This window comes from Hordeum vulgare, chromosome 4H, assembly GCF_904849725.1.
Source record: "Hordeum vulgare subsp. vulgare chromosome 4H, MorexV3_pseudomolecules_assembly, whole genome shotgun sequence".
In the NCBI taxonomy this organism is placed as follows: domain Eukaryota; kingdom Viridiplantae; phylum Streptophyta; class Magnoliopsida; order Poales; family Poaceae; genus Hordeum; species Hordeum vulgare.
Genome location: NC_058521.1, coordinates 47,348,593 through 47,374,837, shown reverse-complemented (window position 1 = coordinate 47,374,837; position 26,245 = coordinate 47,348,593). Strand labels below are relative to the sequence as shown.

Below are 26,245 nucleotides of genomic sequence, written 5' to 3'. Positions count from 1 at the left end.
GAGTTGTGAAGCAAGTCACTCGGAAGGACTACCTCTGCTCCATAAACGAGGGAGAACGGGGATCGCCCTGTCAATCTATTCGGAGTTGTGCGGAGGCCCCACAGCACCGAAGGCATCTCGGTGACCCATGCGACGGCGGCATGTCCAACTTCTCGCAGGAGTCGAGGCTTCAACCCTTGAAGAATAAGTCCATTCGCCCGCTCTGCTTGCCCGTTTGTTTGGGGGTGCGCCACGGATGCAAAATCCACTCGGATACCTTGGTCTATGCAAAAACCTTTGAACCTGTCCGAGTCAAAGTTTGTGCCATTTTCGGTGATTATGTTGTGCGGAACCCCGTATCTGGCGATGATGTCTCTGATAAATTTGATGGCCGTAAGGGCATCAAGCTTCTTGATGGGCTTGGCTTCAATCCACTTGGTAAACTTGTCGACTGCTACCATCAGATGAGTGAATCCTCCTTGGCCTGTTCTGAAAATCCGACTGTATCTAATGCCCACATGGCGAATGGCCAAGCAAGAGGAATTGTCTTCAGCGCAGACGTTGGCTTGTGGGACTTATTTGAATAGAACTGACAACCTTCGCAACGGTCGACCATATCTTTTGCCATTTCATTGGCCTGCAACCAGAAGAAACCAGCTCTGAATGCTTTGGCGACGATTGCCCTTGAGGAGGCATGATGTCCGCAGGTTCCCGAGTGGATTTCTTCCAAGATTAACTGTCCCTCCTCGGGAGAGATACACCGCTGAAGGACGCCTGAAACACTTTTCCTGTATAACTGGTCATCAATGACGGTGAAGGACTTCGATCTGCGAACAATCTGCCTAGCTTGGACTTCGTCTTCTGGTAACTCTTGCCTCATGATGTACGCAATGAACGGCACAGTCCATTCGGGAATGACAGCTAGAATCTCCATGATCAAATCAACCACAGCGGGGACCTCGACTTCAGTCGGATCTGTTGAGCTCTTCGGTTGTACTGGTTCCTCTGTAAAAGGATCTTCTTTCACCGAGGGGAGGTGTAGGTGCTTGAGGCAGACATCACTCGGGACCGGTCTCCGAGTGGATCCAAGTTTTGCCAATTCATCTGCTGCTTGATTTTTCAGTCGGGGAACATGGTGAAGTTCCAGACCTTCAAACTTCTTCTTGAGCTTCCTTACTGCGTTGCAGTATGCAGTCATGGTGGGGTTCCTTACATCCCATTCCTTCATTACTTGATTAACCACCAGATCTAAGTCGCCATAGACCATCAGGCGACGGACGCCGAGTGTGATGGCCATGCGCAACCCGTAAAGGAGAGCTTTGTACTATGCTTCGTTGTTGGAAGAATCAAAATGTATCTGCAACACATACTTGAGTTTATCACCTTTTGGGGATATGATCACTACGCCGGCGCCAGAGCCATTCAACATCTTGGACCCATCGAAGAACATGGTCCAATGAGCCGAGTAGATGTGAGTCGGTTGTTGTTGTTCTACCCATTCTGCTATGAAGTCAGCCAGAGCTTGAGACCTTATAGCTTTCTTGGCTTCGAACTTGATGTCGCAGTATAGCATCTCCATTGCCCACTTTGCCACTCGGCCTGATGCGTCCCGATTGTGGAGAATTTCCGACAACGGAGCATCAGATATGACAGACACCGAGTGGTCTTGGAAATAATGAGCCACCTTCTTTGCAGTCATGTAGATCCCATAAATAAGCTTCTGATAATGGGGATACCTCTGCTTGGAAGGAGTCAGGACTTCGGAGACATAATATACTGGCCGCTAAACCTTGTACGCTTTGCCTTCTTCTTCGCGTTCGACTGTCAGAACGGTGCTGACGACTTGATTTGTAGCCGCGATGTACAGAAGAAGGGGTTCTTTACTGAGCGGGGCAATAAGAACCGGCTGGGTGGAAAGCAGGGCTTTGAGGTCGTCGAATGCAATTTGGGCTTCGTCTATCCACTCGAAGGTATCTGACTTCTTCATGAGTCGGTACAGAGGTAACGCCTTCTCGCCGAGTCGAGCAATAAACCTGCTCAAAGCCGCTAAGCAACATGTGAGCCTTTGAACATCATGTATTCTTACCGGCCGCTCCATTCAGACAATGGTCTCGATCTTTTCGGGGTTGACATCGATCCCTCGTTCGGAAACGAAGAAACCGAGTAACTTCCCGCTGGGAACGCCGAATGAACACTTGGCTGGGTTGAGCTTGATATCGTACCTACGTAGGTTGACGAATGTTTCTGCCAAGTCAGTCAGCAGGTCGGAACCTTTGCGTGACTTGACTACGATATCGTCCATATATGCCTCCACATTTCGACCGATCTGGTCAAGGAGGCATTTTTGGATCATGCGCATAAAAGTTGCTCCTGCATTCTTCAAACCGAAAGGCATGGTGATGTAACAGAAACACCCGAATGGGGTGATGAAGGCTGTTTTTAATTCATCCAGACCATACAGACGGATCTGATGATAGCCCGAATAGGCATCAAGGAAGGATAAACGCTCACAACCCGCAGTCGAATCAACAATTTGATCAATGTGGGGGAGCGGGAAGTGATCTTTCGGACAGACCTTATTGAGATGCTTGAAATCGATGCACATACGGAGAGACCTGTCCTTCTTGGGCACCATGACAACATTAGCGAGCCACTCGGAGTGGTGTACCTCGCGAATGAAGTTGGCTGCCAAAAGTTTAGCCACCTCCTCTCCGATTGCCTTCCTCTTGTGCGCGGCGGACCGACGCAGGCGTTCTCGGACAAGCCGAGCAGCAGGATCCACATGCAGTCGGTGCTCAGCCAACTCCCTGGGTACACCTGGCATGTCAGCATGCTTCCATGCAAAAATGTCCTAGTTCTCACGGAGGAATTGGATGAGCTCGGCTTCCTATTTTGGATCAAGGGTGGTGGAGATGTTTGTCGAGGCGGCGGTGTCGTCCGTCGGATGGATGCTAACTTTCTTCGTGTCTCCCGCCGACTGGAATGCGGACTCGGAAGCTGGCTTCTTTGAACGCATCAGGTCAGCGGCGTCGGCGGTCTTCTTGTACTCATCAAGTTCGAGAATGGCCATCTGCTGATCGGCAATCCTCGACCCCTGCTGCACACACTCCTCGGCCCGCTGTCGATTGCCTGTGACCGTAATCACGCCTTTGAGACCTGGCATCTTCAGCTTCAAATAGACGTAACATGGACGGGCCATGAAACGCGCATATGCCGGATGGCCCAAAATCGCATGGTATGCACTCTGGAAGTCCACCACCTCGAATGTCAGCTTCTCCTTGCGGAAGTTCTTGTCAGAGCCGAAGGCGACATCCAACGCAATCTGGCCGAGTGACTTGGCCTTTCTTCCTGGGACGACTCCGTGGAACTACATACTGCTCTCACTAAGTTTGGACATCGGAATGCCCATCCCCTTGAGAGTGTCGGCGTACATGATGTTCAAGACGCTGCCGCCGTCCATGAGGACTTTGCGCAACCTGACTCCTTCCACCACCGGGTCGACGACCAGAGCCTACCTCCCTGGGGTGGGTACGTGTGCTGGGTGGTCTGACTGATCAAAGGTGATCGCAGTCTGTGACCACTTGAGGAACGTGGGAGTGGATGGGGTTGCCATGTTCACCTCCCTGTTGACCAGCTTCAGTCAACTTTTGCTTTCCACATCAGCAAAAATCATCAACGTTGCATGGACTTGGGGGAACGGATCCTCCTTGTCCTCATCATCCTGTTCGGTATCCTTCTCACTCGGCTGCCCTTCACCGAATCCTTGGATCAGGAGGCGACACTGCCGAGTGGTATGCTTCGGCAATATGGCATTGCCTTCTTCGTCCATCTTCGTGTGGATTGGACACGGTTGATCCAGGATGGAATTTCCTGACTGCCTCTTCTTGGGGGTGTACTGAGCTTTCCCCTTGCCTTTGAACTTGGCATTTGTAACGGCTGCTGCCTCTGCCTGCAGAGTGGATTGAGCCTTCTGCTTCTACTTCCGATTGCTGTTCCCATCTCCATCGGCGACTGACTTATGATTGCCGCTACGTATGCGGTCCTCCTCTTCACCATTTGCATAGCGCGCGGCTATCTCCATCATCTTGCTCATGGAGATGTCGCCTGTCCGACCGAACTTCAGGTACAGATCTCTGTACCGCACGCCTGCCTTGAAGGCGCAGACTGCTTGATGCTCCGTGACGTTCTCCACCATGTGGTAGAGGGTCGTCCAGCGCTGGATGAAATCGCACAAGGGCTCGTTCTGCTTCTGGACACAGTGTTGGAGCTCTACGAGACCAGCAGGGCGTTTGCACGTACCCTCGAAGGTCTTGATGAAGACTCGGGACAGATCTGCCCAGCTGTAGATGCTTGACGGAGCTAACTGGTTCAGCCAGGCTCGCGCCGAACCGTCGAGCATCAGTGGGAGATGTTTCATGGCGAGATGGTCATCTCCGCCACTGATCTGGACCGCCACCATGTAGTCGTCCAACCAAGTTTCTGGTTTGGACTCTCCTGTGAACTTGCTGATTCCCGTCGCCAATCGGAAGTTGGGAGGGATGTCAGCTGAGTGGATGGCCCGACTGAAGCACTCGGGGCCAGAAACGACGGTCATGCTTCCACTCGGACGGTCTCTATTGTGACCATCACGATGGGCTCGACTTCTGTCGACCTTCTTCTGGGCGATGTACCCTCTTGCATCAGGCCTTGGATCATGCGCGTCACCGACCGAACGACGATCATCGTGATGCCGGGGCCCGTAAGGCCCACCCCGCGGAGGGGTATGCGAACGGCGACGATCTTCTGGATGAGACCGAATGGGAAGCGGATTCCGACTCGAGTCCCTGGAACGGCTGCCCCTCTGCGCCGCTGATGAGATTCGGGACTGAAAACCGACCGATGCGTGTTCGCGTGAACAAAACTGTTGTGGATCCTGTTGTGCGACTCGGAGACCGCCGAATTTTGCTGTTGCACCGTATGCAACAAGGCACGGATCTGCTCGATCCCTCTACCAGCCTCTGAATCAGTTGGCTGGAGAGAATCGACTATCCTGGCGGCCGCAGCCAAGTTGAGGATGGGTGTGCGGAACACCTCGACGTTGCTCTGGCGAGAGCGTCGACTGGAAGAACGATGGTGTTGACGACGAGCGCCGAATGTTTCTCCGAACTCACGCTCGTTCCGTCCAGTCCCGAGGGGACCTTCGTGGGAATGGGCCATGAGAACTTCGGCTGCAGGCCCGCGACCCGGATACTCGGAAGGTAGCTCAGTCGGAACTGACTCCGAGCAATGGGATGGCGGTGGGACCACAACCGATTCGAGCACCGCCACTTGAGAGGACGCGCTCTGTCGCGCCTGGGCGTGTCGCACCCAACGCTGGAGCCGCGGATGACGGGATCGCTTGTTGCGGCGCGTGACGGGGGCGAGGATCGACACCGGGGCCGATGGCTGGAGAAGAAGAACACCGCAGGAACTGGCACAGAAGTGCGTAGCCCCGCGACTGGGAAGCGCCTCGACGTCGAGGGGCGCATCCCGAAGCCATGCCGAATTGTCAGCGATGAAGGAGAGGGCACCGAAGAGGATCTCATGACCCATGCACAGATCTCCGCTGGACGACATGACGAAAAGATGAAGTCGCAAACTTGCCGGAAGTCGCTTAGACGTCTGCCCCACGGTGGGCGCCAACTGTCGTGGGTATAAGTCTGACAGTAGATGTGTAGGGTATGAAAGGATGGACAGAGTCCATCGCCAAACACCTAGCGGGTGGGTAGCCGTCTGTATCCTCGCATGCGCTGGCGAAATTTGACATTCTAGGGGATATATTTTTTTTGCGCTGGCGAAAAAAAAAGCGCCTCGAGGGCTTGTTTGGGGCGCTTGAGGAGATGTTCTTACTAGGTGAGGTTAAGAAGGATTAACGACATGCTTTCCGTGTCTCGGTCCACGGTCTGGTCAGGCCAGTCAGCGCCGCTACGTCCCGCCCGCCCCGGTACCCCGTCACGTGCCCCCAGAACGAACCAAAGCAAACAAAGCCGTGCCCCCCATTTCCCTCGCCAATCGCTCAAACCCCTCGTCCGTCCCCCACCCCGTCGCATGCACTGGCTTTCCTCCCTCCGTCTGGTCCCCGCCCCCGCGCCTGCCTGCCCCAAGCAACCGAAAGAAACGGTCGCTCTGACCCCTGCCCCTCTGACCCTCTCTCTCTCCCTCTCTCTCTCTCTCTCTCTCTCTCTCTCGCCGAGCAGCGCAGCGCAGTCACGCGCGCGGGGGAAAGAAAAAAGACCGACGGACGAGGGGAAAGGAAGCTCGTCAGCTTGGTTTGTGCGTCGCAGCAGCCAGCAGCGCAGCCAGCCGCGTCGGGCCCCGCGCGCTCCTCCGGGACGCGCCCTCCGATGCGTCGCGCTCGGGCCGACCCTTTCCCCCCGCACCCAACAAAACCGGGGCACTACTGGAACGGCGGGGTATGTACGCACGCACGCATTAATCACGCCCGCCGAGGAAAAGGCCGGCGAAAATAAAAGTACTACCACTACTACTTCTAGGAGTGGCAGCTAGCATCGCATCGCCCAGCGCAGCAGCGCACCAGCAGGGAGAGAGGGCTCTTCCTCGCCCCCGCCGCCCATCGGCCATGGCGGCGACGTCGCTCCTGCGCACCGCCGCCGCCGCCGCCGCGCTTGCGCTGCTCATGCTCCTGCTCGTCGGCGACGTGCCTCTCACAGGTTAGGTCACCACTCCTTTCCAATTCCATACAGCTCTACATTGCCCTGTTCCGTCTTCTCAGAATGTGTTTCGTGTACTGTTCCATCGAGGGTTTCTTCCCAGACGCCGTCTCCCCTCCTTCTTTCCCCCCCTATAAATGATAAATCCGTCGTCGATCTTGCTAAGATAGCAGATTTTAAGGGCGTCTGCACCGCCTGGATACATAAATCTCCGTATATATTCCCGATTCATAACACGAAGAGTCCAAAATCATGCGGGGAGCCACAATCTCGGGCTGTTATCATTCGCCGCCCGCCGCACTCAGATTTCCTCCCATCTTTCGATGATGCTACGAGGAGAATGTGGCCCTGGTAGGATCTTGTGTCGTGGTCGGTCAGGGAAATACTACTCGGGGAATAGGCGGCTGCATACTGTTCGATTGCCCGGATCATTCGTATCCTGCTTTATTAAGGCATGCAGATATTATAAATTAGTTCCTGTAACCGTGGCAGGTAGCCTTTAATCACTACCCAATAACAATTGCTACTAGTGTTTAAAGAATTTGTTAGTCTTGAGCTGCATGCACCCGCTTGAACCCACAGGTCTCTACTTCGACACCCAGTCAGCACAATATATAACTAAGAGGGAAAACATCATCTAGGGAACAAGAATCTCGATTTATTATCACCACCCCAGCTAGTACATGGTTGTTGAAAAATTTCAATCTTAAATAATTAAGAGCTACTTTTCCCGTTTTTCAGTCATACCAAATGTGGAGCGTGCATCTCGGATAGTCACATGGTTGTCGAAATATAATTCTGTAAAAGAGAAATATTTTTTATGTTACGTAAAGATCAATCTGGAGTGTGCATATAGGATAGTTGCAGAGTTCTTCCTCAATTTCCATTCAGCAAAGATTGGCCGTGTGTAATTTTTGTCTAGTAACAAGCAAATCTTGGTGAGTATTGTGCTAGTTTTCATACTGAGCTTTTTCACTATTTTTATTATTATTTGAACTGCGATTTGATGTGAACAAGGGTGTGCGCTTAAATGCATGTAACCAATATTAACTTGAGGTTCTACGTATACTTGCATATCTCTGTGCAGAAGCTTATGACCCTCTTGATCCAACTGGTAACATCACAATCAAATGGGATATCACTCAGTGGACTGCAGATGGCTATGTTGTAAGTTACCCCTAACTTCTAATAATCCAGAGTTCTGACTGAAGTTCATTCAGAAGTCAGAAGCAGCTAGCCCTTTTTTAAACTCTTCTTTGTAGTTCGACATTGCATCCTATGAAACTTCAATTCTAGGGGGTGCAATTTCCTTTTCCTAATTGCATTTTGACACAACACAGAACAGATTTGCTTCAACCTTTGTCTTCTTATTAAGACCTCTTACATTTTTATTGATAAGGGAATTTTATTGGCTCTAAACACGGCATTAAGACCCCTTACATAATTGTGAAACTTACAACCTCCACCATATATTCTTTTGCTGTTGATGTTCTGCACAATCTTCATTTCACAGGCTGTTGTTTCCATAAACAATTACCAGAAGTACCGTCATATCCAAGCACCTGGGTGGCATCTTGGGTGGGGGTGGACAAAGAAGGAGATAATATGGAGCATGACCGGTGCACAGACCATAGAGCAGGGAGATTGCTCTGAATTTAAAGGCAATATACCACACTGCTGCAGGAGAGACCCAACAACAGTTGACTTGCTTCCTGGTGCGGCTATGGGCATGCAGGTGGGAAATTGTTGCAAAGGAGGAGTTCTTAGCTCATGGGTGCAAGATCCTGTCAACGCAGTGGCATCGTTTCAGATCACTGTTGGCCGAGCAGGAACGAGCAATAGGACAGTGAAAGCACCGAAAAACTTCACCCTCAAGGCCCCAGGTCCAGGGTATACCTGTGGAGTAGCCCACAAAGTAAAACCTCCCACTAAGTTCATTTCGCTCGATGGAAGGAGAACAACTCAAGCGCATGGTATGTCATTTCTGAATTCCTCTTTTCTGTTTAGTTGCTATTACAACAGAATCAAATGTCTTGGGCTTACCACAGGTCAACAGTGATCTAGCATATGTTGCTCACTGAATAACAAAAAGTTATCTTTTTTTCAGTGACTTGGGATGTCATATGCACATATTCACAGTTTGTTGCTCAAAGAGGCCCTGCCTGTTGTGTTTCACTATCATCCTTTTACAACGAAACGATAGTCGACTGCCCAAAATGTTCATGTGCCTGCCAAAACAATATAACCCACCCTGGGAGCTGCGTTGAGTAAGTATTATCTCTTCATGAGGCAGATACTTTTTGCACTTGCTGAAACTATTGCTTAATGTATTTGCTACTTCGATAGGGGTAATTCGCCTTACTTGGCTTCAGTGGTGAATGGACCTGGCAAGGGCAGCTCAACCCCTCTAGTGCGATGTTCACCCCATATGTGCCCAATCAGGGTGCACTGGCATGTTAAGGTCAACTATAGGGACTACTGGAGGGTGAAGATCACCATTTCAAATTGGAATTACCGGATGAACTACTCGCAGTGGAACTTGGTTGTTCAGCACCCAAATTTCGACAATGTCACTACAATTTTCAGTTTCAACTACAAAGCATTGAACCCCTATGGAGTAATAAGTGAGTACTTTATCCGTACACTTGGCAACTAAAATGTATATAGCTTATATAGCATGTAAGCTATTAACTGGCATTTGGATGCAGATGATACCGCGATGCTGTGGGGCCTCAAGTACTACAATGACCTGCTCATGGTAGCTGGTCCAGATGGCAATGTGCAAACCGAGCTTCTATTCAGGAAGGACCCATCAACATTCACTTTCGAGAAGGGCTGGGGTTTTCCAAGGCGCATATACTTCAATGGTGAGAGTTGCGTCATGCCTCAACCAGATTTGTACCCATGGCTGCCAAGCTCCTCCCCAAGATTGACCAAGACGGCATTTCTGGCTCTGGCCATTGTCGCTTGCGCAACGGTGGCGTTCTTGTACAATCATCTAGTGTTGGATAAATACTGTGGAAAAACCTGACCCGTTGGCCATTGAGCATTGACACCGCGAGTTTCTTGCAAGTTTAGGTAGAGAATGTTGCATCGAAAGCTGACTGGGGGTGTGTTGTCCTGACTCCTGACCCATTGGCCATTGAGCACTGACAACTTGTGTTTCTTGCAAGTTTGAATCCATTCAGATTTTGGGTTCTTGCAAGTTTAATTTTGTTCAGATTTGAGTTGCTTATTCTCAGATTTAGGTTCTCACGGTGTCCCAGAAACATTGGTTGTTCATGTCACACCCTTGTGGGCGGCACTGCAAACCCTAGCCAACAGCCACTACCGCCCCTGGCCTCTTCTCTCCCCATCGAGCCCCTAGCGTTGCCTGGCGGGGCTCCTCTCCCTATGAGACGCAGACGAAGCAGCCTTGAATGAGGTGTGTCTGGCATGGCCTCAACTAGGCTTGTCGGGGAAGGGAAGACTATGGACCTATGGTGGTGTCCCTCAAGACCTCCTCCAGCTGTTATTAGATGGATGCATACAAATTATAACGGTTGGGAGTATTAGAGCAACTCTACCAGACCCCGCATCCCTCCCGGCCCGCAAAATAACCATCAAAGTGCGGGTCGGGGCGGAAAAACATGTAAGACCAGACCCCGCATCGCGCCCGGTCCGTAAATATTTTTGCGGGGCGCGGCAAAATCTTGGCCCCAACCCGCGTATTCGCGGGTTCCCCCCTCGCCGCTGCGGTGCCCTACATATAAGCGGGAAGTGGTTGGTGGGGGGACATTTCAGCCCGCGCTTTCCCCCACCAACCACCTCCCCTCTCCCCCCTTCACCCAAGATCCCGGCCGTCGGATTTGGCTTTTGCCGGTCGTCGGTGGCTGCGCCAAGCGATGGAGTGGCCGAGGAGCATCTCCCGCAGCCCCGGCAAGGCCGCATCAGCGCATGCAGGGACGGGTTCGTCCTTCCGGTGCCGCCGACGATTTGCGGGCATGGATTCGTCCGGCCGTCCACCGGACTCGGCGCTCGTGCAGTGGCTCTGTGGCTCGCCGTTGCCGCTCATACAGTGCGACGACTGCACGCGGACAGTGCTGCGGCTTACTTCGGGCACGCCGAATCACCCCGGATGGGTGTTCTTCAAATGCGAAAACGACGGGGTACGTGCACTTGCGATATCTCATTGTTTGGTTCAATTGCGGATCCTCATTCCGAACATGGTTATTCATTTTGTGTAGGAATATGGATGCTCATTTTGGTTTTGGTAAGGCGAATACATTGATTTATTGATAGAAAGAAAGTTAATAGATGTCGATGCACTCCTTAGTAGAATAAAAAACAATGATACGGCTGCATGTGCAACGTCTACTTCTTCCGAACCAAAGATGAAGAATAAAGAACGCAAGATGAAGAATCCGCAGATCAACAATGAGTACATGAAGAAGATATTGCTTCAACTAGTTGGAGCAGTTATGGAAGTTGGAAATCTTCTAAAATGCATACTTGTTGTTCTTGCTTTCTTTGGTCTTGCTATTCTAGCAAAGATGTGGTGATGTTTATGTATCCCTCCATCCTGTATAGGTGCTAAGACTGTCACGTAGGCAAAAAAAGTCTGATGTGGCATGGTATTTAAGAGGAGAGAGATGGATATGGCGACCCCAAGAAAAAACGGTGCCAAACGCATGAACCTAGGCAAAATACTTAAATGAAAGAAAGCCCACCAATGCATGAAGAACTTTAGTAGCTAAATCATTAAATAGAGTATGCTTAGCTACAACAAGTTAAACACCTATGCATTGGAGGCTTTGGTTGTTAAACTTCTAAATGTGCTTAGCACCTCCTCTTAGCACAAATACATTAGGCGTCTTCCATGTATGCCGCATATGGAAATAATGGAATATACCGTTAAATGTATGGTTTATGAGCCTTAATAGCATGTGTTGTGGAGCAAAGAGATAAATGCAATTAATTATCATTTCTTTATTTTCCTTCATTAAGAATGGAAATTTCGTTGAAGGTATCTTATATTCTTAAATAGCTAGAACCTACTACCCAATTTTCCTCTCCATGCAACAATGTCACATCATCAAGTCATGCATGTAGTTTATAATCTTCTGTTCTTAAATAGTTAGAACCCACTTTCCAATTTTCCTCTCCATGCAACAATGCCACATCATCAAGCCATGCATGTAATTTAGAGCAAATACAATAGAGCTCAGTCAGCTGGCTATAAGGAATAAAGTAGTATATTTTTGCTTAGTTGAAGGAGAGAGAAGGTAAGCAGGCTCTTAGTTAGGCTGGTCATAGTGGGGAGTATCATATAGTAGTATCATACATATGATACTACCTTCATAGTGCATAGTATCATAAAGTAGTATCATAGATGACCTTGTTTATTGACATGCATGACACATAGTAGCATAGCATTTAACATGTTATGGTATCTAGCTATGTTACTCTAACCCTCTCTCTTCTTTAATTGTCTGCCACATCGGCATGTTTGCTAGTCCCAAGTACATGATACTACCTTGGTTACTCCCACTATGTCCAGTCTTAAGACTACCCACAATGCGAGTAACATAGGTAGTAACATAAGTGCCACCTAAGCAAAAAGTATGATGTGGCAACTAATAAATGAGAAGACAGAGAAATTAAGTAACTTAGCATGTTACGACCTCTATGAGTAACATAGGGGATACCAAGGCAAGATGAGTCTATAGTCTAATAAATGATAGGCTTAAAGTTACTACCCTTATGTTACTATCCACTATGGAGGTAGTAACTTAGACTAGTAACATATATATGTTACTACTCTATGTTACTTCCCATTGTGAATAGTCTAAGAGTCAGCTCTAGCACGTACTCCTAGACACTTTGTGAGAATGAAAGGTGAGTCATATAATAAATAAGTAGTACACTCTTCTAACCAACTATTATACATGTTAGCTATAAAATGGGTTATAGGTGACATGACATGAGCTTACAACCGGCAGCCGCCTCTACTATTGTCCTTGCTCTTATAATCTTCTATTCTTAAATAACTAGAATCCATTAACCAGTTTTCCCCTTCATGCAACAATGCCACATCATCAAGTCATGCATGTAGTCATAAGTTACTTTTTTTCATTAATCTCTTCATGCAAAACATACCCTCATGCATGATTTGTTTTTCTAGGTAATTAAGCAAGACATTTTTATAATGGTTTTTACATTAACATTAGCGTTCTAACATTTATTCATATATTTTTTAACAAGTTTTCCGCGGCAACGCGCGGGGCATCCTCTAGTATACATACAATTGTACTACATTTTGTGGGGTACACAGGTGCGGTATGCATGAATAGTACTCCTACATGTTTGTACATATATGTCCTGGGTATGTACCTACATCTTGAAGTATTTTTTATCAATGTTCCATACTCACAAAAAACAAGATTATTGACATTCAAGTAAATTAATTTTGGGTGTGTAATCTCCTAGTATATCAATTTTAATTATTATCTCGTGTATATTATTTTTGGGGAAAATTATGTACTAGGTATATCATTTGTTGGATATTCGTGGGTATATCATTTCTATGTATTTTTTGGGTATATCATATCTAAGACGTATAGTTCTTGGGTATATCATTTGTTGAGTATTTCTTGGGTATATCACATCTCAGATGTATATTTCTTGGATTTTCTGTATCACACCTTAGGTATATCATTTTTGGGACATATATTTCTTGGGTATATTATTCTCATGTACCGTACCTTGAGTATATCAAGCAAGTTGTCTATGCTACGGTATATATTTTTCTCTTGGAAAGAATCAAATGACGAACATGCATGGAAGAGAAGCTATGGATGCATGTATTCTTTGGAAACAAATTCATGCATGCTAATTTTTAAATAAAAAAATATCACATATGGAAAAAATCTTGCATGCAAAAAATATGCTTTGAAACCGCCGGGCATTAATGAAAACCAGCTAGGTGCTCAGACACCTAGATGTCGCACATAATTTACCTTATTGGATTATATTGTAAGTTCTGGTGTTATCTATAAATGGGAAGCATTATTCAACCTATTTTTAACATGTGAATCCAAAAGGGGGGCCGTGGTTTGGGGCAGGATCGTGTGTGCGATTCGAAGGAACGCGAGCGATGTGTGACGCGAATACTAGAGGCCAGTATGATGCGGCCCGTCTTGAACGTTGAGCAAAGTTTTAAATAACTGGCTATAGTTCCGCTATAGCCTCGCTATAACCTTTGAAAGTCTTCCAGCTAAAGCAAAACACTTTTAGCACTAAGCTAAAAAATGCTGCTAATAGTCCACTATAACATTAAATTTAGAGTTATTTAGCCCGCTAAGCGGCTATACAAACCATCATTTTGCATTATTTTTGTTCCTCTTTCTGATATATACAATGCATTGACACGAACGTTGGTTATTAAATTAGAACACCCGACAGGTGCTCATGTTTTGATGTACGAAGTGTATGTGTCATGTATATGCAATACATCATATATCATTCTTGATTGTATACTCTTTTATTAAAAAAAATCATGATTTTAAAAAATACTAAATGAGGCTTAGCTTCGCTATAACTTCTTATAGCTTCTGGCCGAGCCACGCTTAAGTGGCATAGCCTTATTTAAAACCACATTATTCGTGGAATGCAAGCGATCTGTTCTGGTGCGATCATATCGGGCCAGCCCGGACAGGAGAAGCTGCAAGGACCGATTGAGTGGAAAAAATAAGCAGGAAAGACTTGTCAATATGACATGCCAGCTAAATCTGACAACTGGAACTGTCAGTCAGAACAGTCATAAAATTTTAAACAGGATAAATTATGACAACATTTTTGCTAAATGGGATAAAACAAATAAAATCTCACTAAATGTGACAGTTAGTGTAAAAAATGTCAAAATAAGGGAAAAACCCAGAATTCACTATTTTTTTAACACAACCCCAGAATCTATACTATTAAAGGAGAATTTGCCGTCGTCGTGATGGTTCGACCTCGTACGATTTCAACCTCCTCCCGCTAGCACTTTCACCAATTTTTTTCAACCCTCCATAAACCAGGCGATTAAATAAAGAGAACAACCGGTTCATTAAAAAAGGGCCTTGATCAGACCAGCGCTCCTTCGTCGCACAAAAAATCGCAACAAAGAAATCCACGTCCCAGGAAAAAAAATAGAGCGCACGTTCTCCACCTCGTCTAACCTGCAAGTCTCCATCCTCAGATCTTTCTCGCCCATGAACCGCCAGCACCCGCTCTCCCGCAAACCACCCAACGCTTCCGGCCTCCGTGTCCACCGGGCGCCGGCCTACACCGGCCCCCTCCATCAGACGACCTCCTCTCTCCGCGACGCCTCACAGACACGGGCCTGCACTGGAGAGCACCACGCCAAAACAGACTCGTCCGACGGGCGAGATGGAGCGGAGACAGCGGGGCTGGAGGAGCAGCGCTGGATGGGCGCCCGACGGCGGCCTGATACAAAAGGAGACAAACACATGAGTGCAGGCGGAGGACACAGGCACAGGAGACCAGCCGGCCAAAGGACGGCGAAGGGCGGAAGTGTAAGCCTACCGTGGCCAACAAGTGAAGAAGTCAAGAGGCCGAGGTGGGTGATGTGTGCCGGTGCGTCTTGTGGGACGCGCGACTCCGCGTCGCCGTCGCGGCCTCCATCATCGTCACGCCGGTCGTGGCCCTCTCTAGGCGAATAGGACGGTGGTGTCACTCTTCTTTGGATCAGGTTAAATGCAGGTGTTGGAGGGCGCCATCGGGAGTCTCGGTCTCATTCTCATGACATCGCCTCCTCATCGCGCATCAAAGTCTCTGATGGAAGACAACGGCGCATGAAACTTTCCCCCTCAATTTGGATCTTGCTTGATAAATTAGGACCAAATTTTTCAGGGATTCCATACTGACGGGCCCTATCAAGATGAGGACAGGATTTGTGACTCATGCCTTTGGTGCTCCTGCTCTTGTTCTCGTCCTCGTCGGAAGCTGCGCGGGGCTGTGGGTGTGCACACATGATGATACCTATCACACATCTCAGGTTTTCCATGGAGAAGGATGCCGGTATGTGCTCTTACTCCTCAACTTGCACTGCCTATACAACACATTGCCTGGACACCAACTGCACAGCCGCATACGTGCTCCTACAATATTTACTTGCAGGCCAATCTAAAATTTCAGCATGTAATTATTTAGAAGGACAAGTATCTTTGTGAGGAACATCTTTGCATTATGGCACATGCCTATTATCTCTCTTAATGGAAACTACACGCAACGTCTCGGTTGCTTGTTCTTAAATTTTTTACGGCACATGTTATATCGTTATTAGAAGCAATTTGTGTTAGGAAGTAAGAGTTCAGTGTTGTAGTTCAGTTTTTATTACATGCAAAATGAATATAATTAGTTAATTATGTTTTCTTTTACAAAGAGTTATTTATGCCACTGATCTTTGTAGTATCATGCGTGCACCTGAAATGTGCATATTATCAAATTTCTGGAGAAAATGAGTGAGCGCTTATTGTGGCCATCATCTGCATAGCATCACACCTAGAGCTAAAATCAAGTAACCTTCTGGGTTTTTGTGACAAGAAAGACATTGAACTTTTAACAGCTTGAAGTTATTTTCACATGTTTCATACTGCATTGCACCATGACGGACACACTCGACCACGACAATCAACAGGTTAGGAAGCACTTGGGGTGAAAGGCAGCGGCTGAGCGGCGGTAGCATCGAAGGGCCCCAATGTGGAATCCGAGACGATGATGGGCAATTCAAGATCACGTGCGAGCCGGACAAGCACTTTCAGATCACCATCGATGGCGCGCGCAATGTAAGTGGTGCCCCTCCCTTCGTCATTCCACACACGTAACCCCTGTGTGCTCAAGGAGGCGGCGTTAGCAGGTCACACGTACGCCGATGAGTTATTTGACCAGTGCCACTCAAGCTGAGATGTTGATCGTCCTTGGGATATATGTGCAACAAATCCTTTCATTCGGCTGGCTCTTAGGTCACATATTTCTATTTTGCAAATTGTAGCAAACCGACAAAAATGAAGGATCAATATGTCTGGCCATCATGCTTGCTTAGAAATTACTGTTCTTTCTACACCAATAGCAATATGTTTGATCCAATGCTTTATAAATCTATTATATATGTCAACTTATCGGTTTGTTACTCTTTCTTGTAACTTCCTTTTTTTACATTCATGTTATTACTCGCGGATTTGAGTGCTAAGTCTGATTTTGTTGTGTTTTTGCATAGAAGTCCCGATGGTATACATGAATAAGCAAATCCTAAAAGTGAAGGGGTGTAAGTCTGAATTTGGTGTTGCTTCGACTCTGTCACATGCTCATTTTGCACGGCAAGCTCTGAATTATTGGATTTTCCCCAACACTTGGAAGACATCAAGTGAAGTTAAAGCTGCCATCTTAAAGCCAAATCCATGAGAAAGGCATGTACTAAGTTTCAGAGGCATGTATATGCTGTCATGCCCTTTCTATTTGGTTATCTATGTTAGTCAGAGTGCACTTGTTGTTATCTAGATTATTTTCTGGTAAGACCACTGTGTTTAAAAACATGCTCTGATGTTACCTTTGTTTTGTAATTTTTTTGCACTTTTGCAGCAAGTCCTTGAGGAAATAGAGAAAACGTAGCAACTATTGGGTGTTTTTCAACACTTGAAGATAACAACTGAAGTTATAGCTATCACGCTATAAGCCAAAGTTCGTACCAAGTTCCAGAGGCATGTATATGTTGTGATGCCCTCTATTATAAACAAAGTCATGATAAATTACAACATATTACTTACTTTATTAAGCCAAAGCTAGCCATTAGAAAGATGCCATCTTACAAGACAAAGCCATGAGAAAGGCATGCATATGTCGTGATGCCATTTTATTTGCTTATCAATATTATGCTTTAATGTCACTGCATTGTACCATTTGAAATGACAACATATTACTTACTTTATTATCAATGATTTCATGTCAATGGGACATGTATAGGAGCCAAATAAGTCTGTTCCTTTCCCCTTTTTTCTTGTTCACAAAAAGGTGGAATGTCTCCTAAATTTCACATAATGATGTTCCAACACAAATTTTGTTTATATCTAAAAGTTTAAGGCGAACAAGCCTTTGTGCCTCATGATTTGGGTATCATACTTTAATAAACTTCATATTAATGTTCTTTGTAATCTGTATTCTGTTTATAATTCCGCAGGAGGCCGTGAAGCATCTTTGTGTGTGTGTGAGAGAGGGCGTGGAAGAGAGAAGGGTGTGGAGAGATATGGAGGGTGTTAGACAAAGTAGGGCGAATGCGAAACAGTTACGCATTATATTCATATGTGCAATCAAAAAAACAAATTAAAAGACCCATGGCAACAAGACAGGCAACCAGAGAAAAATTTAGACCTATGATTTTTGATATGCCTTGTATCATGTGCGTGCAGTTGGGCAAAAAAAAATTTAAAAGCCCGTGGCAGCGCACGGGCGTTCCACTAGTCCCCGTAAAGGCCCACCCGTCTAGCATTTTTATCTCACACGACCGCGCTCTGGCGGCCATTCGCCGATCTTCGTCTCTTTCCACTATTCACACCCAAGGCTTTTGCAAAGAACATAATGAATGTCCACAACATTCTGCTCCACATTTACAGTTGCAAATTTTAACGCCAAAACATGACGGCACGTGTTCTATACAGGAAAACATTTTAATACCACCTAAATAGACTGTTTTTTTTTACTAAACAGAATATTCAGTTTGTTCTATTTGTAAAGAAACAAATGAGCACGATTTTGCAAGTGCACAAGCTATAGGCATGGTATAAACATCCACGATTTTTTTGTCCAAGTGGAGATAAGCATTTACATATTCTCAGGCACCAGGAGTAGCATTCCAGAAACATTGCCTCAATAAACAAGAAACTTGGCAAACGCAAGACATCAATACATCGACGATGCAAGCAGCAAGAAAACATTGATACAGGAGGGTTATGAGCAAAACATATAATGTTTGATATTGGTATAAATTAAGCTAGTTCTGAATATTAAAGCATGCAGTTTGTACCAAGTTAAAGACTGATGGTGATTTCTATCAACAGGCAAAAATACGCGTGTAGATGCGATCGGATCACACAACCTTTCTGAGGTGATTCTACAACAAGGTGAATTTTTGGAATGCGAGAAAAAAAAAAAACCCAAGTGAGTCTTGTTGCCGCTAGTACTGCCCCTGTTCTGGAGAGGTCAAGCAGATCCATCCGCTGTCCATTCTTTGTGAATCTGAAACTCAAACGATGTTGGGCATAAATTACAAGTGCTGAGTTGCCATTTCCTACAGAAATAAAGCTCCCCTGGTAAGAACGTATATTTTCATGAATATGAAGACAAACTAGGCACTGGGAGCATTCCTAGTTTAATAGTACTAGTAATTTACTGACATGAGACAAGCGTGGAATCATGGTGTCAATTGTTTATAAAAGTGCTGCTAAGTTGAGGAGGGCACGGGTGTGACAAACATGTCTGTGACGCTGCAATAGCTTAGCCAGATAAAGTACCTATGGCATGCAAAGAATGTAAGAAGCCATCATCTTCTGCTTGGAGCAGCAATTGGCGCCCTTTGTGCTGGAGCTCGACCCTGCCCTCCAGCTTGCTCCTCCGGTATGTTGGCTGCTGCCGTGACGGCGTTCATGACAATGAGACCAAGAGGAATGATGTACATCCACTGCAAAGCACGAAGCAGCAGTCAGATTCAAGGAGAAGGATACGACAACTTTTCTAGTCACGCAGACAACAAAAAAAATCAAACAATATACACATGATATTTATAACTGTACTCACATATTTAGCCCAGAAAGATTTCTCAGGTGGTTTCATCACTTCACCAAGTCCACTCTCAGTTTCTATTAATTGTTCTACAAATGATGGAGTTCTGCAAGTGCACAACTTAGTAAGAACTAGGAACCAGGTGTCATTCGAGAGAGGATAGGTTTGAGACTGTTCTTTAGCAATAGGTTTGTTGCTGGAAAAAAGTCACCAGATAAATGTGAACTGCCACCTCTCTGGTGGCGTATAATTTTCTTGACCTTGATAAAGAAAGATTTACCTTGGTGCTTGGTCAGCAGTCTTCAGAATAGTGTACGAATTGAATGTCCATTTTGATGGCTGGAACAAGAATTTCAGCATTGTAAATATCATCAGCAGACGGGTGAAACATCAACATATCCTTCTGTGATGTTATTTTACCACAATTGCGGAGGTTTAATCTTGGCAGTATAACTCTTAAAGTTATATGTTTATAGTTTGTGCATGCAATTTGCTGGGACGGTACAGTTAAAAGGTTATAGGTTATTACTATCAATTATTGACCACATGCAACTCCATAACCAAGGTTTCAAGCAGGACAACTTACTACTTTCATTGGCCTGGGATATTGGCAGCCACCAACTGAACCATAATTAACTGCCAAAATATTTACACCGTCCTGCAAATGAAACAGCAAAGCTTAATGTGAGCCAAACACCCAAGAGCTACAGAAAATGATGATCATTCCTTCGAACATTTCATTCTGTGAAAGGCTATTATCCTACTGCATTACCAATTTATCACCTACAAAATACTCCCTCAGTTTCTAAATATAAGCCTTTTTAGAGATTTCAATATGAACTACATACGGATGTATATAGACATATTTTAGAGTGTAGATTCACTCATTTTGCTCCGTATGTAGTCCATATTGGAATCTCTAAAAGGGCTTATATTTAGGAACGGAGGGAGTATTTCTTTAAAGGTTTCATGCTACATGCTAGGTACATGTGATGGTTTCTAGCAAATATGAAACATGGGAACTTCCAATTTGGACACAGAGTTCTGGTAAGGAAGAACATATGTAACAGAATAAAACAAGGACGAAAGTTGTGTCTTCAGAGCTAAAAAATACTCAGGTTAACCAAACCTATTGAATATGCATTCCTAGTGTCACATGATTAAACTGTACAATGTTACAGGCTGATTTGTGGCGGTGGCAAGGTGGGTGTTGTACATGAAAATGTGCCTTTGTACGTGATCGGAAAGGGCAGGTAGCTTGATAACTCATGCTCAGCTCCGTGCACAAGTGGCAAAGAGGTTCTGACATGCAGCTTCATTAGATAAGGAAATTCTTAGAATGATGCTGAAAATTACATTAGGGCTCCTTTTAAAAATAGGTAGTTGTAACTACAAAGAACCATATAAGGGGCTGCTTTTAAAGATAGGCAGTCATATACTCATATCCAAAAGGGAATACAAACTGTTAGCTGATTGTAATAACTAAAACGTACTCCCTCTTGTACACTAATGTAAGACGTTTTTTGCAGTTCAAATTGAACTGCAAAAATGTCTTATACTAGTGTAAAGAGATAGTATCAGGAAAGGATAAAAAGCAACATTAGCCACAAGGAACACCAATAGATATTTCTAAATACGCATACTGAGGGAATACTTAACCATCTCTAACACAATCTCCTAACGAAAATTGAATATAGTCTGTCCTAATGCCTTCTGAACTAAATCATCACTGGTGTGCTATCCACCTATCATAGCAGCCATTTTCTGTGGATCAGCAGCAAAAATAGATGGTGCTATAAGAAAGGTTCACGACAATCAAACAGCATCAAAGCACCCGATTTTGTTAATTATACAGAAACTGTAATCATGAGTCTGAAGAAAATGCTGACAGTATGTTGAGATGCGTCAATTATACACAACGAAGTAATCTCTACAGGACAATATACAAGTACTACCAGTTAAGAAATCAAGAGAATTACCATGTGGATGACAATATGTTCATCCAAGCTGTCACGTGGAATGCATCTCTGAATACAGAAAAAATACACAGTTCAGCGACTGAAAACACAACTCTAGAATCACAAAAATTCCGTACATTAAACATTTCACGTCTGCAAGTTATGCTTCTTTCATAAGCTAGCAGTGGTCATTGATACATGGTAATTTCAAATCAGTATAGTTGTTGATTCTGTTGTAATAAATTTCATTCACAATAATATTGGAGTATATCCGGTGAATCGATCTTACGATCCAGCATTCCATAATGATAGCTTGGAGAGGAATACCCTGAAGTTCGTCAACTGCTTAACTTACCGCTTTGATCGAAGAATAAATATAATCGTGTCTTGTAGGATCCAACACATTAGACGGCAGCCTTATTGTGTAAAAACTATCTTCTTCCAGTAATTTCTGCAATAATAAAATTGAAATGCAGAAGCACCAGATAAGTTAGTGCACAGAAAATAATGAAATCAGGAAATAACAGAGACAAGAAAGAACCTTAAATGCATCCTTTTCATCCTCAGACAACTCATTCCTCGTAAATCGGAGCTTGGTGAGAGTCTGATCCAGAAAATGAGTCACATCAAGTAAGATAAAATTCTCCTCGCTTGAGTATAAATAGTTAAAGAAAGAACATAGGAACCTCACATATGGTTAACTTCACTACTTATGGGCAGCATTGACATGGGTGCTTATTCAATGAGACAACTAGTTAATAGAATACAAGCAAACAAAGCCAAGAATAATTCTGAAGCAAAAGTAAATCCCTTCCTACGACTTCCAATCTAGACAACCTTCGGCCTAGGCTCCTTAGCTGCAAACTTTATGTAGAAAAATAGCACAGCATTCCATCTCCGGTGACTTAGCAGAGAAGGGTCTAAGTTTAGGGGCAGGACTGAATACGAATTTTATTCAATTAATCTGTGTTGCTAATTGTGGTAAACCGAAATTCCGTCATTTCTTCCATTTCTTGGTAACAGAAAGCGACATTGTGTTATCTTTTGCAATAGGATGGGATGTTAATGGATACATGTTTGGTATTTTTAAATGTAAGATCTGCCTAAATGGACATACAAGCACCATCTTTCCATTAAATGCTAAGGAATGGGGAGAGTACTATACTCACTTCTTTTCAGATAGAAATTCAAAACTGGAGCCGTAAACTTCTATATCTAACTAGCTAGCCCCCACTACTAGATTTTGCTGCACATGTGTGCTTCCACATCACCATAATTATTGATAGCCGTCCGGTCGAAATTGTGTGCCATCAAGAGCCGTGCATGTATTCATAAGTTATTTTTTTGAATTTAATCTATCCATGCAAATCATGCCGCCTCACCATGGTCATGCATGTCTTATTTTTCAAATATATAGTTCATGTTTCACATTTTTGTTAAAAGATGGCATCGCGTTAAATTCAATTGATAAGTTTTTCACTTTTTTATATGTAACATGTTGTTACATACTTCGTATGTTTTATTGTTTTATAAATGTAAACCGAGAACACACTTACTTCTTTTTTTCATTAATTTTAGTTGGGCATCATCTAGTCTTTGTCAATTTTTGGGCGAACTACATGCATGGAGCTAAAACGAATGTAATAAGAAATAACCGAACCAAAATCATATAATGCAAACATCGCCAATATTTCTACTAAATGAGGTATGCAATATACTTCTCCCTCCCTTTCTGAAATCCAAGTTACATATCTGAAGTAAGTCAAATAATAAACACTAGAGCAGATCTCCAATTGATTAGAATAGGTTGCTACCTAGTAATCCTACCGCACTTGCTCTCACAATTATACATGAAAAAATGAGTGCCAGGGAGACAAAGCTGCAACTGGGAAAAAGAACAGAAGCCAATACAGAACTCCAGATATATCTATTTCCCACCTAACTCACAGAAACAAGGGTCCTTAGCATTTCGAGTTTGGAGTCTGAAGTTACACAACCTGCGTAAGTGTGACCTGAAAAGACCATATTGCCCCTAGTGTTGTACAAAGCTAAAAAGAAAGAGCTCCCGTGTGACTAGTGCGCTGTACACACCACTGCTCTGACCACAAGATTCAGCCTCGGCGGACAACTCTTTAGCCACCATCCCGCAAGCCAACAAGCCCTGCACAGCTTCGGATTCAACACAAGTTGGGAGAAATGTTGGTCCAGCACCAACCTCATCGCTCTGGCCACCGCCACAAACAACGCCATGTTCTCACACTGCTCCAGCCCTGCATTCCCGCAACCTCCGAGAACTTCCAGTACTTCCCTATCCATTTGGAGAGGTAGCTCGGTAAGCTGGCCACCTCTCTGCCGTCGAGCTCGGACACAGCCGTGGCAAGAACAGAGAGTCCATGCAGTCCTGGTTCCTCAACGCAAACAGGTCATGCAAGCAAACCTCAGGGGAGGCGAACCCAGTGTGCCCCATCATGAGCAGCATCACGGCCCAGCAGCCTTGTCCACCACATGTTGACGGCAAGCACAAATGCGTCCTTCCACCGGGACAGGGAGAGAAAGCAGCGGAGCACGACGAGGATCTCGGCAGAGCAGAGGTCAGTAGCCCAGCTGAGCACGAAGCAGACGAGGTCGGGGCGGGCAGGACGACAACATGTCGTGCTCGGCGAGATGCGTGACCCGGGAGGTGACGAGTGGGAAGAGTGTGGTGTGGGTACACAGCTCACGACAGTGCAGACGACGGGGGGGGGGGGGGGGGGGGGCTTCAGGGAGTGGGCGGCGAGGAAGGTTGGTGAGGAGGGTGCGGAAGCACGGTACAGAGGAGAGAGAGGTGGCGGTGGCAAGTACTGGGTCCACCTCACCCTTTTCCTCCTGGACTGAGCACTGCCGCAAGGCCATGGTGTGATCCCGCCAGGTGCCTAACTGCATCACTGCGACTGATACGTGGGTCCACTTCTGCTCAGGTGTTTTGCTGAAAAAATAACTAGTGTACAAATGAGGGGTGTCTTTTCAGGTGCCATTTAACACTCCCTGCTGGAAAAATGGATGGAAATGTCACACTAGGAAAAAAATCACACCTACTGTCAAATAAGGAAGATTTTTTTTAGGGCCAAACAGGGAAGCGCATTTTTATAAAGGGGCAGACAAGGAATTGTCTCCGTCACCATGGCCAAGCTAGCATACCTAGGCAAGAGAATACTAGCTAACGGTCATGGGTTAGCTAGGCAAATCCCTTCTTTGGATATTTTGCCAACAGAAACCAATGACCAATTGATCATGCGCTAACTGACACTTGCTCTATTCTGAAAATAATAGACTGACATTTGCTGTTGAGGGAAAGCCAATTCTGCTCTCATCCCTTGTGACCCAGCTGTATCTCTTGCCTAGCAAAGCCAGATTTTATCGAGCTATCAATCAAACACCCAATGCTTCGTCATGCAAGGCTACAAGTACTTTGGATCGAAGTGTGCACCCTTTGTTGCTTGCGGTTCTGTCACCTCACCTCGTAGTTGTTCTCCATGTGGAGATATGCGAGTAAGCAATGTAGAATGATTGCATATTCTCGGAAAGGATGTGGCAACTGATTTCTGTGACCACACAGACTGTGGGCAACAACAATGAAATGGTAAAGCTCATAATCATTTATCAACCTTATTATCTGCACTACCTACGTAGTAGCAACTCCTTTGCTAAAGGAACCAAACAACAAAACTGAACCGTCCTGATATACACACACAAGTCAAACAAATAGCGATGATCCGGAAGAACAAACTAACCAGATCCGATCTATAGTTCACCTTCCCTAACAATTCGAACCACACAATTCAATGTACCTCCAAACCAAACAGCTAGAAACTACCTATGGGGGCACGAACTCAACCAAATCTACCCTCTAGGCTCTAGCAGGATCCAATCACTAGCTGCTCATAGATCACAGGAACAGGAAGTGGAGAAAACAGATCAGCAAGCAACGAGAGCTACGACGACGAGATCGGGTAAACCAAATCGGGAGAGAAGCTACCGGAAGGACGCGAAGCAAACCTGGGAGCCGTGGGCCGAGGACTTGAGGCGGGCGGAGAAGGACCCGGCGGGGGCGAACCCTAGGCCGGCTCCGAGGTCGTGCTCGAGGGTGAACTGGACGGTGTTGGACTCGGAGGCGCCAGCCGCCTGCGTTGTGTCCGCGGATCGGCGGCGGGAGGAGGTCACTACCGGCGGTGTCGAGGGCGGCCGAGGGGAGGGGGTGGAGGAGGCCCTGGTGCCCTCGAACTCGTCGTCGTCGTGGAGGAGCAGCTCGTCCGACTCGAAGGCGGCGGCGAGGGAGAGGAAGTGGGAGAGGAGGAGGAGGAGGGGCAGGAGCATGAGGAGAGAGCGACGCCGCGCGGCCATGGCTTTGGGTGAAGGGGCTCAGGCTTGGACTCTGGACTGGAGGAGGGAGATCGGCAGCGCCGGCCGAGGTGATGTATGCGGGGGAGGAGAGGGAGAGACGGTGCTTCTATTATTTCTCCTCTTAAGAAGATTTTGATTATTATTTTTTAGGCAGCTTTTTTAGCACAATTCTGAGACAGCTAAAGACCAAGATTTTGAATTTTTTAAAATGTGTAAAATCAAGTTTATATTTATAAAAATCTACATATAGGATCACGGGGTGCCCTGTCCACACATAATGACATCCGTGAGAGTGCGAAAACTTGGCTAGACTATGTGCTTTATTGTTTGACCCACAACCTCGAAGCAAAAAAGTTACAATAAAAACAAAAGCCCGCAAATGAATCTCACTAGTGATTGTGTCATGGCCCCTTGACAACCCTT

At 45.8% G+C, this 26,245-nt stretch overlaps 2 protein-coding genes across 3 annotated transcripts; one reads left to right on the top strand and one right to left on the bottom strand.

Moving 5' to 3' along the window:
• The first annotated feature begins 6,296 nt into the window (after nucleotides 1–6,296).
• LOC123447814 (COBRA-like protein 2) lies at nucleotides 6,297–9,893 on the top strand. The gene is made up of 6 exons (XM_045124498.1): nucleotides 6,297–6,668; nucleotides 7,756–7,835; nucleotides 8,182–8,641; nucleotides 8,776–8,935; nucleotides 9,015–9,292; nucleotides 9,377–9,893. The coding sequence occupies exons 1-6, from the start codon at nucleotides 6,578–6,580 to the stop codon at nucleotides 9,697–9,699; spliced, it is 1,392 nt and encodes a 463-aa protein (XP_044980433.1). The 5' UTR covers nucleotides 6,297–6,577; the 3' UTR covers nucleotides 9,700–9,893.
• An 8,760-nt stretch (nucleotides 9,894–18,653) lies between these two features.
• On the bottom strand, nucleotides 18,654–25,933 carry LOC123447813 (ER membrane protein complex subunit 10). Of its 2 annotated transcripts, none has more exons than XM_045124496.1 (9): nucleotides 25,478–25,933; nucleotides 21,984–22,046; nucleotides 21,798–21,893; nucleotides 21,464–21,511; nucleotides 20,071–20,142; nucleotides 19,765–19,823; nucleotides 19,500–19,590; nucleotides 19,217–19,383; nucleotides 18,654–18,993 (listed from the first exon to the last, which is right to left on the bottom strand). In XM_045124496.1, the coding sequence occupies exons 1-8, from the start codon at nucleotides 25,820–25,822 to the stop codon at nucleotides 19,246–19,248; spliced, it is 912 nt and encodes a 303-aa protein (XP_044980431.1). In that variant the 5' UTR covers nucleotides 25,823–25,933; the 3' UTR covers nucleotides 18,654–18,993; nucleotides 19,217–19,245. The 2 variants fall into 2 exon arrangements, with proteins under 2 accessions (XP_044980431.1, XP_044980432.1); XM_045124497.1 differs by having other exon boundaries at nucleotides 18,654–18,941.
• Nucleotides 25,934–26,245: the final 312 nt, after the last annotated feature.